Raw genomic sequence first — 18,467 nt, 5'->3', positions numbered from 1 at the left:
GGCACATAGTCTGAATCCTTGGTGGCAACAGGATTGCCTAACCAACTACTTGCTCCATCATCGTATGGCCTGCCAAGAATTTCCCAGGCTGGGTTGCGGGAGTACTCATTGTTCCTCTCTCTGTCTGAGCCAACTAGTTTCATACTTGTTCTCAAGGTCTTTCAGTCAAGACACTACTTCCTGTTAAGAATCTCTGTATTAATTAGGGCTCTTTAGTTTCAAATAAAATAATTCATAATGAGTTAGTCTAATAACAATAGTAGCAACATTTAATGAATGTTTATTTTGCACCGGTGCCTGGCACATGAAAGGTGCTTATTCTTTGTTGGACGAATGCCACATACTGTGCTAAGTACATTAAGTGCATTATCTAATTTAATCCTCTCAATAAGTCTATACTAGTATCTCTCCTTTTTATGGAAAAGAACACTATGACACAGAGAGGTTAGAAACTGCCCACAGGCGCACCTGGGTAGCTCAGTGGGTTAAAGCCTCTGCCTTCGGCTCAGGTCATGATCCCAGGGTCCTGGGATCGAGCCCCGAGTCAGGCTCTCTGCTCCTCAGGAACCCTGCTTCCTCCTTTCTCTCTCTGTCTGCCTCTCTGCCTACTTGTGATCTCTGTCTGTCAAGTAAATAAATAAAATCTTAAAAAAAAAAAAAAAAGAAACTGCCCACAACACACAGCTAGTAAACATTGGAGCCAGGATTTGAACCCAAGCCATTTCAGTTTTCGGGCTATGTTAGCGAAAAAGGAGAATTTATCATAAGAGGGTTCTTATACAACCAAGGGCAGAAATTCAGATGGATTGCAGGATGGGCTGGAACCCGGAGATAGAAAACTATTGGGAATCCAGGTCTTATTCTTTGATTCTCCTCTCTTCTTTCCAGGCTAGATGTGGTAACTTTGATGGGTAAAGGGAAAATATCAGCTAAGGGGTACAATAGATCATTTCACTAATTCTGAATTTTTATTTGTCTTGGAAAATCCTAGCACTGTCCTCAACTCTGGAGACTTGCCCAAGTCTTTCCATTTTGTGTGTGTGGGAGGGAGGGGTTTCAATTTCCTCATTTACAGAATGAGAAATTTTTACCACAGGATTCCCTCAGGTCCCTTCCAGTTCTAAAATTCTATGATCCTAAGTGAATCTCGTAGGGCAGAAGCTCATTAATAATAGATTTGAATGTGTGGGTTTAGGGGATAGAATAGAGGAGGGTTCTGAGGAAAGAGGGACAGAATAATTGTTTAAGTGGAGCCTCAGTGTTGAATTACTATTTAGAGCTGGTATCAGGTAAAAGCCTTTGAGGAAATATAAATGGAGGACAGAAAAGACTTCTTACCTTGACCAGACCCAATTATTCTGAATGGGATCTCTCTGATCTATGAGCAGTACTCTCTCTCTCTCTGTGTGTGTGAGCCTGCATGCGTGTGTGTATTCATGTATGTGTGACTGTGTGAAGTAGCCCCCTTGCACAGTGATGTAATCTGGCTTATCTCTTTTCTCAGCTCAGAATTTTCTACAGGGCTTTCACCTAGGCCACAGGAAGAGAGCCAGAAGGCAAACCCAAACATTTGAATGGCCCCTTGAGCAAGTCGCACATCCATAAAATGAGAGGTTTTGTCTACGTAACCTCTGAAGTCCTGCCCCATTCTGAGCATTTTGTGGTTCCTGGACTGAACTGAAAGCAGCTTTCCTCTTCCTAAATGTTATGTCCTTGGACCAGACCTTGGTCTTTATTCCTCTTCTCTGTTTATACCTGGCTGCCCAGCTTCTTTTTCTGGGTCCCCTTTCTTCCTTTTTTTTTTTTTTTTTTAAGATTTTATTTATTTATTTGACAGACAGAGATCACAAGTAGGCAGAGAGGCAGGCAGAGAGAGAGGAGGAAGCAGGCTCCCCACTGAGCAGAGAGCCCAATGCGGGGCTTGATCCCAGGACCCTGAGATCATGACCTGAGCCAAAGACAGAGGCTTTAACCCACTGAGCCACCCAGGCGCCCCCCCCCCCCCCGCCTTTCTTCCTTGACTCCTTCAAATCCTACTTGCTTTTTAAGTCCTTTGGATCCTCTTTGTTTTCTTACATTTTTCTGCAGAACGCCACCCCCCTACCAGATTACACCCTTATCTGAATCCTGGCTCTTAACTGAGGCTATCTCCTTGGGCTCCTCCAAGGGCCCCCTGGGATCCCCTATAACGGGTCCCTCTCACAGAAGCACACCTTTTTCCAAAGCCAGAGGATCAGGTATTCAGAGGCTCAGGTGACAAACCTGTCAGGTTACAGATATTGTTTCCTGAAAGACCACACTATAGTGTCAGTGGCAACTCGGGCTGCCTGTGGTGCCCTGCCCTTACCTGGCTATCCCACGCAAGGTGAGAATAACAAGAACTCGCCTCTTACCGGTGCTCACCTGGAAACATGGCTCTGAACCTCTGGTCTCTGCTGTTGCCGCTATCCTGTGCCGGTGAGAGGAACAGTGAGCAGGGCTGGGGATGAGAGGGGTGGTTGCTAAAGAGAGACTTAAGAATGCAGAGATTAACTGGTTTCTATAAAAGACAAAGGAAGGAGTACCTGGGTGGCTCAGTCGGTTAAGCATCTGCCTTTGGCTCAGGTCATGATCGCAGGGTCCTGGGATGGAGTCTGCAATTGGCATTGGCAATTGCTGAGCAAGGGAGCCTGCTTCTCCTTCTCCCTCTGCCACTCCCCCTGCTTGTGCTCTCCTGTTTTTTCTCTGTCAAATAAATAAAATCTTAAAAAAAAAAAAAGATAAAGGAAGATGGGCAGAGACTGGAGCTAGGGAGAAAGCGAAAGTTAAGAAAGCAGGTCAAGGGGTACCTGGGTGGCTCAGTGGGTTAAGCCTCTGCCTTTGGCTCAGGTCATGATCTCAGGGTCCTGAGATTGAGCCCCACATTGGGCTCCCTGCTCAGTGGAGAGCCTGCTTCTCCCTCTTCCTCTGCCTGCTGCTCTGCCTGCTTGTACTCTCTCTCTCTGTGTCAAATAAATAAAACCTTAAAAAAAAAAAAGGAAGAAGAAAAGGAAGCAGGTCAAGACTTCCTGTAGGCTGATTCAGTCAAGGTATTCAGCTCACCAAATCCTGAGCTTCATCTTTAGATCTAAGCTAGGGCTGGGTTCCAGGGCAAGGCTGAATTGGGTTCTAGGCTCTTCCCCTTGAGTGAGCTCCTGTTTCTCTCTTTACAGTGACTCTGGTCCCTACTGGGATTCAGTCCCTGGACCCTGGGCTCTCCCTCCTGAAGTCATTGCTCTCTGCCATGGACCAGGCTCCCCCGGGGTCCCTCAGCCGTTCACAGTTCTCTGCACTCCTAGCCAACATTTCTTCTTCCTTTGAGCCTGGGAGAATGGGGGAGGGACCCGTGGGGGAGCCCCCATCTCTCCAGCCCCCTGCCCTCCGGCTCCATGATTTCCTAGTGACACTGAGAGGCAGTCCAGACTGGGAGCCAATGCTAGGGCTGCTAGGGGATGTGCTGGCACTGCTGGGACAGGAGCAGACCCCCCGGGACTTCCTGGGGCACCAGGCAGGTGTGCTGGGTGGACTCGCAGAGGCGCTGCTAGGAGCCTTAGTTCCTGTGGGACCGCCTACCCCTTCCCGCCCCCCATGTACCCGTGATGGGCCATCTGACTGTGTCCTCGTGGCTGACTGGTTGCCTTCTCTGCTGCTGCTGTTAGAGGGTACACGCTGGCAGACCCTGGTGCAGGTGCAGCCCAGCGTAGACCCCACCAATGCCACAGGCCTTGATGGGAGGGAGCCAGCCCCCCACTTTTTGCAAGGTCTGTTGGGTTTGCTCACCCCAGTGGGGGAGCTGGGCTCTGAGGAGGCTCTTTGGGGAGGCCTGCTGCGCACAGTGGGGGCCCCCCTTTATGCTGCCTTCCAGGAGGGGCTTCTGCGTGTCACTGACTCCCTACAGGATGAGGTCTTTTCCATCCTGGGGCAACCAGAGCCTGATGCCAATGGGCAGTGCCAGGGAGGTGAGTGCTGCTAAGGTCTGCTGGGCTGTGGTAGGGCAAAGAAGGGGTGAGACTGGGAGAGTCCTCTTCCTTACTGTTTCCCTCCTAGGCAACCTTCAGCAGCTGCTTTTATGGTAAGTAACTCTCTTCCCAGGAAAGGAGTTCTGATTGGGCCTGGGAAGTCATCAGCCTCCAGGGTGGAGAGAACTGATGGGAGGGGTGTTGTTTAGTGGCTTCAGAGCGTGACTGACTGGGTTGGTGTCCCAGCTCTACCTTTACCTAGCCATGTGACCTTGGGGAGATTACATTCTCATTCTATGCCTCAGTGTCCCTACTTATAAAATATAGATAATATTAGCCACCATAGAGTTGTCAAAAAAGATTAAATGGGTTGATACCGTATGTATAAGCCACTTAGAACTGTGCCTCGCACACAATGTTTCATAAATGTTACCCCATAGATATGGGATATGGGAAGAAAGGACAAGACTGGATTCCTCCATCACTTACTATTTCAGCACAACAATGCCAGAGCACGGTCAGATTTCCTCAGTTGCTCGGCAGACTTCCTGAAATGAGGCCAACCAAGGGTTGGACCTAAGCTACCCAAAATCATATGAAGAAAGGAGAAAGAAAGGAGCCAGATGGACAGAAGGGACTCCAACTGGGCTCCTCCTAGGTGATTTCGTGCCTTGGCAGGACAGATCTCTCTCCCATTTCCACCTAAACCAGTAACATCTATGGTCCCTGGGACCTTTTGGAAAAGCCTATGCTTGCTACACTCCTTGAAGGGCTCTGGGCCAGGGTCAGAATGTTCAAATGGAGGAAATGTAAACTGACCAGATGCTGCCTTCTCCTCCCTCTACACCCAGGGGCATCCGGCACAACCTTTCCTGGGATGTCCAGGCGCTGGGGTTTCTGTCTGGATCACCACCTCCACCCCCTGCCCTCCTCCACTGCCTGAGCACGGGTGTGCCTCTGCCTAGGGCTTCCCAGCCCTCAGCCCACATCAGCCCTCGCCAACGGCGAGCCATCTCTGTGGAGGCCCTCTGCGAGAACCACTCAGGCCCAGCACCACCCTACAGCATTTCCAACTTCTCCATCTACCTGCTCTGCCAGCACGCCAAGCCGGCCACCCCACGGCCCCCTCCCAGCCCTGCTGCCATCTGTCAGACAGCTGTGTGGTATGCAGTCTCATGGGTACCAGGTGCCCAAGCCTGGCTCCAGGCTTGCCATGACCAGCTTCCCGATCAGTTTCTGGAGGCAATATGTAGCAACCTCTCCTTTTCAGCCCTGTCTGGCCCCAACCGCCGCCTGGTGAAGCGGCTGTGTGCTGGCCTGCTCCCACCCCCTACCAGCTGTCCTGAAGGCCTGCCCCCTGTGCCCCTCACCCCAGAGATCTTCTGGGGATGCTTCTTGGAGAACGAGACTCTGTGGGCTGAGCGGCTGTGTGGAGAGGAGGGTCTGCAGGCTGTCCCCCCGAGCAATCAGGCGTGGGTTCAGCATGTGTGCCAGGGCCCCACCCCAGATGTCACTGCCTTCCCACCCTGCCACGTTGGACCTTGTGGGGAGCGCTGCCCAGATGGGGGCAGCTTCCTGATGATGGTCTGTGTCAATGACACCATGTATGAAGCCCTGGCACCCTTCTGGCCTTGGCTCGCAGGCCAGTGCAGGATAAGTCGTGGGGGTAATGATACTTGCTTCCTAGAGGGGCTCCTGGGCCCTCTTCTGCCCTCCCTGACACCACTGGGACCATCCCCATTGTGCCTGGCCCCAGCTCCCTTCCTGCTTGGCATGCTATCCCAGTTGCCACGCTGTAAGTCCTCTGTACCAGCCCTTGCCCATTCCACACGCCTACACTATCTCCTGCGTCTGCTGACCTTTCTCCTGGGGCCAGGGGCCAGGGGCACTGAGGCCCAGGGAATGCTGGGGCAGGCCCTGATGCTCTCCAGTCTCCCAGACAACTGTTCCTTCTGGGATGCCTTCCGCCCAGAGGGCCGGCGCAGCGTGCTGCGGACGGTCGGAGAGTACCTGGAACAGGAGGAACTGCCGACCCTGCTGGGCTTCGAACCCACTGAAAGCCCCAGCTCTGTTACAAAGAAGATGGAGCTGCTGGCTTGCTTCAGTGTGAGTGATCTGCCAAGGTGAAAGCCCCGGGAACAGAGGGAAGGACCTCCAAATGATTTCCCTAATGCTGAGAGGATAATAGTATAGTATACTCCAGTGGTTTAAGCACATAGCTCTGGAGTCAGACAGGCTTGGGTTCACATCTTAGTTCTATGATTAACCTTGGACAAGTTATTTAACCTCTCTGGGCTATACTTTTTTTTAATCTATAAATGAGGGTGAATACTCATGCCAATTTTTTTGTAGGGTGGCTGTAAGGATTACATAAGATAAGACATGTTGTGGGTTATGTATACAGCAAGATACAGAAACCGCGATAAATGTTATCTCATTATTCTGACTCTTTGACTCTCCCCCTTTCTGCTCTGGAAGGGAAAGGGATCAAGTTGGAGGGCCCTAATTCTGTCCCTAGAGAGTGAGAATTGGAGGCTGACAAAATAGAGGAAGATTAGGCAGAAATGAGAAAACTTCAGGGCCACTACAAATTGGAAGACTTGGGTTCTGGGGTCAATTATGTTACAAATTAGTGTGGTGTTAGGCAAATAATTTAATTTAGGTTTTCTGGGCTTCTGTTTCTTCTCTGTAGAGTGAGAGGACTAGAATACGTAAATACCATAAGTCATTCATTGGTTCCCTGTTTTATGAAAGGCACTTTGCTAGGTTCTGCAGGGTATGTAAAAATTCCTTACTCCACGTTGGGGCCCACCTTTCTCAAGCCCTGCATCTAGTGAAATGATTTTAGACAGATTCATAGCAATTTGGTTCCGATCTCCAAGTATTTATTTATTTATTGAGCCAGCAATGGACCTGGCATGGAAAGGGATTCAGGAGAGGTTAGAGACATTGTCTCTGGCCTAAAAGAATTTAATACCTGAGGAGACACACATCCTAGCTTCAGATGAAGGACAAGCATCCTAGCAAGAGGAGTTGGAGCGCCTGGGGAAGCTTCAGGAGGGACAGAGGAAATATCTCTTGGCATCCTGTCTCCCCACCAGCCTGTGCTATGGGATCTGCTCCAGAGGGAGAAGAGTGTTTGGGCCTTGCAGATTCTAGTGCAGGTAACAGTTGGAGGGGCACATGGGTGGGCTGGGTCACAACCCCATGAGGCTGTGTCTACCATAACCTCCCACTCCTAGGCATATCTGCACATGCCGCCGGAAAATCTCCAGCAGCTGGTGCTTTCAGCAGAGAGGGAGGCTGCTCAGGGCTTCCTGACACTCATGCACCGTTCCTGGGCCCAGCTGCAGGTGGGTATTAAGAGAGGGGGAACTGGGGTGGAGGGAGAAATCTAGGAATCAAGGGCACTTAGAACCCGGTGTGCAGAGGGCTTGCCCAGTGGAAGGAGGATCTTGAGAGGAGATGGGCAAGGATACTGAGCATTTCCAGAGCCAGTATCCATTCCTGTCCCCCCCCCACATCCCCAGGTACCACCGTCGGAGGAGCAGGCCCTGGGTCGCCTGACAGCCTTGCTACTCCAGCGGTACCCACGCCTCACCTCCCAGCTCTTCATTGACCTGTCACCGCTCATCCCCTTCTTGGCTGTCTCTGACCTGATGCGCTTCCCACCATCCTTGTTGGCCAATGACAGTGTGTGAGGACCCCGCACCACCCTTCCTTATCCTGCTGGGGTCAGGCCGACCCCACCAGCCTAGGGCAACCCCTTTCTGAGATCCTCTCTGTTAAAATTAGGGAGAGTCTCCTTCCTGCCCATGACTGTAGGGCTGCAGAAAACCCGGGGAAAACTGTTTGGAACAGGGCCAAGGGTTGAGAGCCATTACTCTCCCCAGCCTGGCTGCCATCCGGGATTACAGTCCAGGAATGAAGCCTGAACAGAAGGAGGCTCTTGCAAAGCGCCTGCTGGCCCCTGAGCTTTTCGGGGAAGTGCCTGCCTGGTCCCAGGAACTTCTGTGGGCCGTGCTGCCCCTGCTCCCCCACCTCCCTCTGGAAAATTTTCTGCAGCTCAGCCCTCACCAGGTAGGACATGATCCTCTTAACTTAACCAGCCCATCTTGTGCTAGGTGGGACAGGAGTCCTGGTTGGCTCCTCCCCACAAGAGTCTCACAGTGACCCCAACACAAGCTGCCCATCCTCATCTCAGATCCAGGCCCTGGAGGGTAGCTGGCCAGCAGCAGGTCTTGGGCCAGGGCATGCTCGACATGTGCTACGCAGCCTGGTGAACCAAAGTGTCCAGGATGGAGAGGAGCAGGTGCGCAGGTGAGTGGTTGTGGGGTCGGTGATCAAGGTCACATTGGGAGAGCGGCGAGGATGGCTCCTGGGTAGGTTGGGGTCCTAGGAAGGCAGGGGCAAGAAAGTAGGCAAGGGACACAGGCAGTATTGGATTCCAGGACAGAGTTCTATCTATGGCACCCGTATTTCCTAGTTTAGTGGTCAGAGTGCCCACTCTCTGTACCCACGTGGTACACCTTAGTGCCAGCTTCCGTGACCACATGGAGGCCAGCTTCGTGCCCTTCTCAGGCTGGGGTCCCTCGCCTGTTTCCTGAGCCCTGAGGAGCTGCAAAGCCTGGTACCCTTGAGTGATCCAATGGGGCCGGTGGAACGGGGGCTGCTGGAATGTGCGGCCAACGGGACTCTCAGCCCACAAGGACGGGTGAGCCCCTTGGCACAGGCCTACAAGACTCCAGGCTTTCCTTGAGTCAGTGTGGAGGGCTCGCCCAGTCATCTCAACCACACGAGCACAATAGTGCCAGCCCTCCCTGACCTCTGCCACCTCTGTTCCTTTATCCATGGTCATTCTTATCTCTTACCACCTCTTCCGGACCTATGCCATTTGGTTTATGAGACCCCAAGCATACCCTCTGACCTCTTCAACCCAATCTGTTCTTATCCCAGCCCTGGTTCTAAGCCCCAGACCAGGCCCTAGGAAATCCAAATGTGGGATCAGACAGGAAGTTTAAAGTTCACTTATCTTTTCTCTCCAGTCCCAAAACTTCTTTGGTTACAGGTGGCGTATGAGCTTCTGGGAGTGTTGCGCTCTTCCGGAGGGGCTGTGCTGAGCCCCGGGGAGCTGCGAGTCTGGGCCCCTCTCTTCCCTCAGCTGGGCCTCCGCTTCCTGCAGGAGCTGTCAGAGCCTCAGCTAAGAGCCATGCTTCCTGCCCTGCGGGGAACCAGTGTCACACCCGCCCAGGTGGGCCTGTCTTGCTCTCTGGTGTCCACCCTCCAGCCCTGGGAACACCAGTCAAGAGAATTACATTCAGGGATACCATTAGTTCCTCTAGAGCCTCCTCCTTTTTCTCTGTCCCAAGGAGGGCCTCCTCATCCCCCCTTCTTCAGATCAAGAAGATCCATGAGCCAGGCTAGTCAGTGAGGGTGGTAGAGAGGGAGCTAGAAGTTTTGAAGGGTAGGCCCTCCGGACTTGTTTCAAACCTGGCTGCCAGGACCTGAAAGCTGTTGTTTCCTGTCCCCTCCCACCTTAGGCTGTTTTACTGCTTGGACGGCTCCTCCCCAGACGTGATGTGAGTAGCAGCCCCTGCTCAACATCCTCCAGAGGTCCTTGTCCCCCTTTCCCTGCCTCCCGCATCTGCCCCTTTCTTCCCTCCCTGCTTCCTCACCTGCCACTTACTGTACCAGGTTTGCTGTCTTCCCTACGGCCCTGCCTCTTCTTCAGGATTCTTGTCTCTCTTGCTCCCCAGCTGTCCCTGGAGGAACTCTGCTCCTTGCACCCTCTGCTGCCAGGCCTCAGCTCCCGGACACTCCAGGCCATCCCTAGGCGAGTTCTGATTGGGGCCTGCTCCTGCCTAGCCCCCGAACTATCACGCCTCTCAGCCTGCCAGACCGCAGCATTGTTGCAGACCTTTCGGGTATGAGAGTGGCAGGGAGGATGAGACCCTTAAGGATGTGGGTTCTGGGGAAGGAGCAGGGAATCTTCCCTTCGGCCAGGGAAGGTCTCCCACACTTCCCCACTTTCTTACACACACACACACACACACACACACACACAGCCAATTCTCATGCAGGTGAAAGACGGAGTTAAAAACATAGGTACGACAGGTGCCGGTGCAGCTGTGTGTATCCCTGGTCAGGTATGTGTGGCATCTCCCAACTAAACTCCTCTCCCTGTCCCAGGGCAGTTTCATATGGCTGGTGCTGCCTCACATACTACCCCCAAGAATCCAGGCTGGCTCTGTGGCCCCCCCAAGACATTAGTTGCCCTCCCCATTTCCAGAGAACAGGAAAGCATGATCCACACTGGCCTAGAATGTCAAGGCCAACCACCCTGCTTCCAGATAAAAAAGACCAAAGCTCATAGAGGACTTTAGTCCACCAGGTGCCCAAATAGCAGCAAGACTTGCTCGCAGCTGCCTTGAGGTGAGGCCTCTCAGGCGTGCACCGCTCTAGTGGCACAGACCATCCAGCCTTATCCTAGCTCTGGTCCCTTCCTGCCCCCATGGCTCCCCTTACCTACCGCTGCACTGCGACACACACATGGCCACCGGCAGCCCATCCCCACCACCTGGCCAGACTGCCTACTTCCCCTGCTCCCGCTGAAGCTGCTGCAGCTGGACTCTGCGGCTCTTCTGGCTAACCGAAGGCGCTACCGCCAGCTGCCCTGGTCTGAGCAGCAGGTAATTCTCCCCACTTAGCCCAGGACTACCCTCTGTGTCCCACCTCTTTTACCCAGCAGCCCTACATTGGGCACGTTAGCCTGAGCATCCTTTATATTTTATAATGTGACTTGCTTGGCTCATTTCTTCTCCCTCCTTCCTAATCCTCCATTTCTCTGTCTCTCTCTCAGAGAGGAATGTGCATTTGGGAGAGTAGGAGGCTAATGGGACCTACACGGTGGGGAGGCAAGACTGGGTGCAAGGCAACTTAAGTTCTTACGCAACTATCTCTGCTGGGGCGCTGCTCCTCTTTTTTCTCTTGTAGGCACAGTTTCTCTGGAAGAAGATGCAGGTGCCCACCAACCTGACACTCAGGAATCTGCAGTGAGTAACCTGTGTTGCACAGTGAGTTTAATTCAACTAACAACTTTTGAGCACTTACCATGTGCCAGATACCATGTGATGTGGTGGGAGATGTAGGGATGAATGACACATCGTGCCAGCCTGTGGTCCCCCTCTTGGCTCTTCCTCTCTTTACCCTCCTGCCCTCCCACAGGACCACAACTACCCTGATGAGTCTAAGGGATTCAGAAAACCTGGGTTCATGTCCTGGCCCTGACATGTATTTGTGATCTTGGACAAGTCATTTAATTTCTCTAAGCTTCAGTTTTTTCCTTCTATAGAATGAGAATTAAAATAGTACCTACCTCATAGGATGTGGTTATAAGGTTTAAATGAGATAAGGCATGTAAGGGACTTAATAGAGTGGCTGGCCCTGTGCAAGCTTCCAACAGACATTTGCTGTTGTTAGTTTGATCCAGTGAGTTAATCAGAACCACTGGCCAAGCAGAATAAACAGGAATAAGTAAGTATCACCTAACCTCCACCCACAGTAGAAGAATCATGGTCTTCAGAATCTAAAGACCTAGCTCTAGGCTCAGTTTAGCATGTTTGTAATAGAGTAATGTGGGGAACGTCGCTCGACCTCTGTGAATGTTTGTTTTCCTCTCTGATAAACAGTGATGATGTGGGGAGCCAATGAGAACATCTGTGGAAAATCCTATCTCAAACTATAAGTTACCGTAAATGAGCATCTGTACTTGTTTCGGGAGTGTTGATACAATGAGCAGACAGACACTGACATGTGATGAATGAGCATCTGTCCACTCACACACCTACAGGGCTCTGGGCACCCTGGCGGGGGGCATGTCGTGTGAGTTTCTGCAGCAGATCAACTCGATGGCAGACTTCCTCGAAGTTGTGCACATGATCTATCAGCTGCCCACTGGGGTTCGAGGGAGCCTGGTGAGAGGGTGTGCTTAGGCATTAGTTGGAGCAGGGAGGCAGGGACCCTGGATACAGAATCCAGTTCCCAAGCTTAACTCTGTCCTGACATGTTTCCCCACCCTGTCCTACAGAGGGCTTGTATCTGGGCAGAGTTACAGCGGAGGATGTCCATGCCAGAGCCAGAGTTGGCAACCCTGGGGCCAGAACTGAGTGGGCTAGATGCAAAGCTACTCCTGGATTTACCGTAAGTGCTCCAAATTGAGAAACTGGCTCCTTAGAAGTCTCAACTTGGGGTAGAAGATCTGCCCTTAGGAAGTGCCCTTAAGGTGGTTCCCTGATATCAGTTATAGCCCAAAGTGGAGGATTCTATTCAAAGTTGCTCTATGTATTGACTGGTTCCCAGAACATGGTCCCAACATGGGACAGCTGAGGGTGGGTAACACTATGATGTGGACTGCCAAGCAATCATAATATAATGGACTACATTAGTAGAGATAGAAGACTATCTAAGCTGAGGGAGGCAGTGGTCCAATTCTGCCCTAGAGGATTATAGTCTGTTTAAGCAAGCATGTTGTCAGTGTGTTCAGTGGAGTACAGAAAGAGAACATGTATGAAACATGCATGATAAATGCCTTCAAATACCCCAAAGGCTATCAAATAGAAAATAGATGGGCATGTTTCTGAAGGGCCCTATTGAGCATTGCAAGGACGAAGGAATAAAAATCAGAGTCTTGCAAATTATAAGGAAAATTGATGTAGTGAATTGTCAACATCAACCATTCAAGAGCTATTCAAGTCTAGGCTGGATGGTCCCATAGCGGAATGTTGTAGAGCACATTCAAGTATGGGTAAGGGTTATGGGGAGAGAAAACTCATGAACCTGAGTCCTCCTAACACAGACTCTAGGAGTTTATGAGTATCTCTCATAGGCCTCGTTTTCCATTTTACCCCCATTCCTACCCCACTGCCATCTGAATTGTAAGTCAGGGTAGAAAAAGGCTGGTGTTAGCCTTCCTAGGGATGAGGTGGTAGTCAAAGTGGTTGATTCCATGCTTACATTTTTATAGACCTTTCCACAGATTTTGGCCCTTGTGCTACACAGCCTAGTTCCAGTTCCAGATTTGGCAGCCCTAGAGTATACAATATCACTCCCAATTTGGGGGCAAGAGGGCTTAAAAAAAAAGCCATTCAAATCTTTTAAATTTAGCTAATTTAGAATTCCAAGGACCTAGATAAAGTGAAAAATCCTAGACCATGAGCTGGAAGACCTGAGTCCCTCATCTGTGAAAGAGTAAGAAAAATACCTTTCTTACCTCAAGATCTTGTTGTAAGGATCAAATGAGAGAACACCCAAAATAACTTGGTAAACTGTGTAGCATGATGCAAATAAGAGAGGACCTCCTCCCGACAAGTAAAGGAAGGGTGGTGCTGTAGAAGAGAGGAACTGGGAGTAAGATCCCACCACCTCTGGGAACCTGTCTCCTAATCTATCATTGGCGGGGGTGGGGGGATTTTAAAGATAGTTGATATTTGGGGCTTTGGGTTCCATTAGATGGTAGGATCATTGGTCATTTCTTTTCGGGAATACTAGAAGTATGTCATTCCTTTTGTTCTCTCCCTTTAAACACTATGATGGGAATTGCATCTGGGACAATTTACTATCAGATCCTGTCTAGGGCCATAAGGTTTGTTCTGATGTTACCTCTTTTGTCTGGGCAATGTGGCGTTCTGTGGTCCCTCTTCAACAGGGCTCATTTCTGAGGGCCCCTGTTGCCAAATTGCTATAGGGTCCGGTTGATGGATAGACTGTCCAATGAATCTATTATGTTGGTGGTGGAGCTGGTACGAGGAGCTCCAGAGCAGCTGCTGGCACTGATCCCACTCCACCGTGTAGCCCTGGCAGAGAGAGCCCTACAAAACTTGGTAAGAGTCCAACCTACCAGACTCAGAGCTGCTGCCTGGATAATTTTTACCTCTCAGACAATGCTCTCTGTCTTCTAGGCCCAGCCCCACACTTTTGATGCCAAACAGGATCTTGTCCACAAGGCCCTAGCCCCTAGATCTACCTCTAGGTTCCATTCCTTGAGAACCTGCTTCCTATTTCTTATCCACATTCACTGGAGTCCCAGAAATCCTTTGGATTCCATCTCCTAGCCTTTCTGCCTCCACCTATCTGGGCTCCTGATTTAAGAAAGTAAACAATGGCAGTGAACATTATAGGGTTTTGAGTTGGGAGCTTGGAGGGAGAGAAGAATCAAAGGTTTTGGTGTCTTGATCAAAGAGTCTGGTCGCCTGAGTCAGAGATGCATTGTCCCAAGGCCTGATGCCCCTCTCTAGGCTCCAAAGGAGACAACAGTCTCAAGGGAAGTGCTGGAGACATTGGGCCCCTTGGTTGGATTCCTGGGGATAGAGAGTACACGACGGATCCCCCTACCGATCCTCCTGGCCCATCTCAATCAGCTGCAGGGCTTCTGCCTAGGAGAGCCATTTGCCACAGAGCTGGGATGGCTCCTGTCGCAGGAGCCTGTTCTTGGGTATGAACCTTTGGAAACTTCCAATTCTAACTCATCCCACACCCACCCTCTTAACCACCATCATCAGTGGCAGCTCATTTAATACACTCAAGGGTCCTTGGAGCCCTGAGTCCCCAATCCTAGCATGTCCTCTTTTCCCCTTCCTTTCCATCACTGTTCTCTCAGCATCCCAGCCCCTGATCTTCTTCCTGTCCCCCAGGAAGCCAGAGTTGTGGAGCCAGAGTGAAGTAGAACAAGCTGGACGCCTAGTACTCACTCTGTCTACTGAAGCTATTTCCTTGATCCCCAGGGTGAGGTGAAGGAACAAGGGAGGGAGTAAGGGCAGAGAGGGGACTGGTGAGCTGGTTCTGGGGAGCTAAGGCTAAGGAGGTTTTGGGGCAAGGGTTATAAAGCCTGAATCTGGGGAAATTGCTAAAAAGAGACAGGACTTTAGAATTAGAGCTGCAGCAGTTGACCCTGACCTTCCTAGGTCTCTGCACTCTCCATCTCACTTCTCACACAGGAAGCCTTGGGACCAGAGACCCTGGAGCGGCTCCTAGAGAAGGAGCGGAGCTGGGAGCAGAGCAGAATTGGACAGCTATGTGGTGGTCCACAGCTTGCCCCCAAGAAAGCCGCCTTGGTAGCTGGGATTGTACGGTCTACTGCAGAAGATCTCCCAGGTGAAACTACCCAAATATTCATAAGTCTATTGGAGTGTATAGGGAAGAATATCCAGCAATGGAATCAGAATATTAGGCTTTAGGTATGATGTGCCCTTTGAGAAGATTTACACATTTTCTGTTCTCTGGGCTCGGTTTTCTAGTCTATAAACCAAAGTGGTTAGCGGGATGATCTTCAAGGTCTTTTCTAGTTCTAGGGTTCTATAGCCCTAGAATTTAGAACCCATTACACTTTGAGCTCAGGACTTCCCATTTCCTATTCTCTTATCCCTGTTAACAGTGACCCAGCTTGTAGGCTCGGCTCTATGCTAGAGTATGGAGCTGTCTGCTGGAAGATGCTTAGGATGTAGGCGGGAGACCCTCTGGGACCTGAGACCTGGGTTCTGATCTAGATCTGCCATTAAATCCCTAGGCAACCTCCCTCAGTCTTCCATTTATATAATGTGGAGCTTGTCCTCTCTAGTCACTTACTTGTTCTAATGTCCTTTGAGTCCTGTAATTCTCACATTATAGTAATCCTTTGGCCCATAGTGTCCACATTGCCCTTTCCAAAGGTTGGAGGAGTCATTCCATCGATAGATATCTCTCGGGGCATAATTTAGTTCTACACTGATTCCCTGTGCCTGCCTTACCTCTTCAGAACCTGTGCCAAATTGTGCAGATGTACGGGGGACATTCCCAGCAGCCTGGTCAGCAACCCAGATTGCGGAGATGGAGCTCTCAGACTTTGAGGACTGCCTGGCATTATTTGCGGGAGACCCAGGACTTGGGCCTGAAGAACTACGGGCAGCGATGGGCAAGGCAAAACAGGTTAGGGATGGAGAGACCAACATGAGGAAGCTGGTTGGGTGCAGTGTGGGACACAAGGAAATGGATAGTTGGGTAAGAGGAGGGAGAAACAGGAGATTAAAGAATTAGAGAATTTGGATCCTGAGTAGGGAGTCAGAGGAAAGGAAGTTAGTGCAGTGGATAGAGGGAAGAAAGCAGTGGTTACCAAACTTTACTGTGTATCAAAATTATCCAGGAGCAGGTTTTTAAAATGCTGATGCAAGAGTCCCATGCTGCTCACTGAAGAATTGTCTTAGTGCTATAGGGATCTGCATTTTAACAGGCATTCCCAGCCAGTCTGGTTCACATAAACGTTTAGAAATCATGGACTAAGTGTCTGCTATTCTTCCCTACTGAGACTCTAGCGTTTTTCAGTAACAGCCTAGTCAGAGGAACCTTAAACCATCCTCATTTTACAGCTTAGGAAGCTAAAGACCTAGAGAGGCAAGTGATTTGCCTTCAGTTACACAGCTAAGGTCAGAGGCATGACTAAGACCCAGCATTCTGACTCCTAGACCAATGCTTTTCCATTCACATTGTTCTTCTCTTTCTCCTAGTTGTGGGGTCCTCCCCGGGGATTCCGTCCTGAGCAGATCCTGCAGCTGGGTCGGCTCTTAATAGGTCTAGGAGAGCGGGAACTACAGGAGCTGACCCTAGCGGACTGGGGAGTGCTGAGCACCCTGGGACAGATAGATGGCTGGAGCTCTGTCCAGGTAACACCTTCCCTTTTTCCACTACCTTCCAAACATCCATTCCACAGGTCCAGGCCTCTAGGTCACCTAAAGCCCAAGGAATGTTTTCCTGTCACCCTGCCTGGCCATTCTTTCTATTTTTAAATACCCCATACTTTGGCACTAGAAACTCTGTGATTTATTCACTTCGAGCCCCTGAACAGGTAAAACTCCCTCCTGCCTGTTTTCCCTGGCCTTCTAGTTTTGGATCCTCAACCTTCCCCATGGCTAGTGGATCTTCTGGTCTTAAGAATATAAGTATATAGTCCAGTAGCACTTGTCACTTCCCTAATCACTTCCTCTTCCGTGAATTCCCCATGATTTCTCTCCTTATTCTCTGCCCTCCATCCCCGTATCAGCTCCGGGTTGTGGTCTCCAGTTTCTTGCGGCAGAGTGGCCGGCATGTGAGCCACCTGGACTTCCTTCACCTGACTGCCCTGGGTTATACGCTCTGTGGACTTCGGCCAGAGGAGCTACGGCATATCAGCAGTTGGGAATTTAGGTCACCTGTGGAGGGGGGGTGTGGGTGGTGGTGCTGAGGTAAAGGTGGACCGGGTTGGAAGGCTCATGAAGGAGTGAATGAAGGTCCCATGGAAGAAGGGATCTCACTTGGAGCAGTCTATACTCCCATCTCACAACCATGGGCCCTATCACTGTGGCTGAATCTTCCTCCCTTCCACCTCACTCTTCCGTAGCCAAGCAGCTCTCTTCCTGGGCAGTCTGCATCTCCGGTGTTCTGAGCAGCAGCTGGAAGTTCTGGCCCAGCTCCTTGTGCTGCCTGGTGGTTTTGGTCCCATCAGTAACTGGGGGCCTGAGATCTTCACCGAAATCGGCACCATAGCAGGTAGGGAGGCTGGACCACTGCTGGTTCTGGTTGTCATGGGTTGGTTTCTGTACCATGGCTAGACTGGGTGGAGGACTGCTCTGGAATTCTTAAGGTGGGAGTCTGAGAAGGTATTTAGGTAAGAGGTTGGAGATGTGTTGGGAAAGGTGTATGGTACTTTGGGAGAGGTTGGAGAAGGTCTGTAAGTTTAAAGAGAAGGGGGGAGGGCAGTATACAATAGCGGTTGAATGCCATCCCACCCGCTTAACAGCAGGGATCCCAGACCTGGCTCTTTCAGCACTGCTGCAGGAACAGATCCAGGGCCTTACCCCTCTTGCTATTTCTGTCATCCCTGCTCCTAAATTTGCTGTAAGTATTGATGGGCGGGGGTTTGGGGTGACCATGAAGAGCCAGGGCCCAACGGAGGCTACAGTGGATGCACTGATTCCTGTCCCCACCCCCAGGTGGTGTTCAGCCCCACCCAGCTATCAAGCCTCACAAGTGTTCAGGCTGTGGCTGTCACTCCCGAACAAATGGCCTTTCTGAGTCCTGAGCAGCGACGAGCTGTGGCATGGGCCCAGCACGAGGGGAAGGAGAATCCAGCGCAGCAGGGTGAGTTCCCAGATGCGCAGCCTGACCCTCCAACTCCTGACCCAGAATCTGACCCTGAACTTAGTTCTGTCTCATAGGACTCGCTCAGGGAGATCCCTGGAATAAAGGGGTCTAGGCAGATAGCTTCCATCTATTAGTGGTCCCTGGGGAATAGAGATGTAATATTTCTCCCATTCTCTGTCTCATTATAGGTCGAAGCACAGCCTGGGGCCTTCAGGACTGGTCACAACCCTCCTGGGCCATGGCGTTGACCATCTGCTTCCTTGGCAACCTGCTACAAACCTGTCTCTACAGTTAAAGAGATTGTTGGGAAAGAAACTTTAATAAAGTGCAAATGGAAATGCGTTC

The 18,467-nt window shown here is 50.9% G+C and overlaps 1 protein-coding gene across 1 annotated transcript; it reads left to right on the top strand.

Moving 5' to 3' along the window:
- Positions 1-2,411: 2,411 nt before the first annotated feature.
- Positions 2,412-18,438, top strand: STRC (stereocilin). The gene is made up of 29 exons (XM_046009544.1): positions 2,412-2,457; positions 3,192-3,977; positions 4,066-4,090; positions 4,829-6,083; positions 7,079-7,141; positions 7,220-7,330; positions 7,508-7,674; positions 7,871-8,057; positions 8,182-8,297; positions 8,559-8,691; positions 9,046-9,228; positions 9,518-9,556; positions 9,734-9,901; positions 10,058-10,123; positions 10,541-10,666; positions 10,971-11,029; positions 11,827-11,950; positions 12,064-12,176; positions 13,720-13,855; positions 14,270-14,466; positions 14,666-14,756; positions 14,969-15,125; positions 15,766-15,935; positions 16,511-16,666; positions 17,044-17,186; positions 17,380-17,528; positions 17,779-17,876; positions 17,972-18,119; positions 18,311-18,438. The coding sequence occupies exons 1-29, from the start codon at positions 2,412-2,414 to the stop codon at positions 18,415-18,417; spliced, it is 5,319 nt and encodes a 1,772-aa protein (XP_045865500.1). The 3' UTR covers positions 18,418-18,438.
- Positions 18,439-18,467: the final 29 nt, after the last annotated feature.

This window comes from Meles meles, chromosome 6, assembly GCF_922984935.1.
Source record: "Meles meles chromosome 6, mMelMel3.1 paternal haplotype, whole genome shotgun sequence".
Taxonomy (NCBI): domain Eukaryota; kingdom Metazoa; phylum Chordata; class Mammalia; order Carnivora; family Mustelidae; genus Meles; species Meles meles.
Note: the sequence above shows the minus strand (reverse complement) of the source record. Positions and strands in the feature narration are given on the sequence as shown.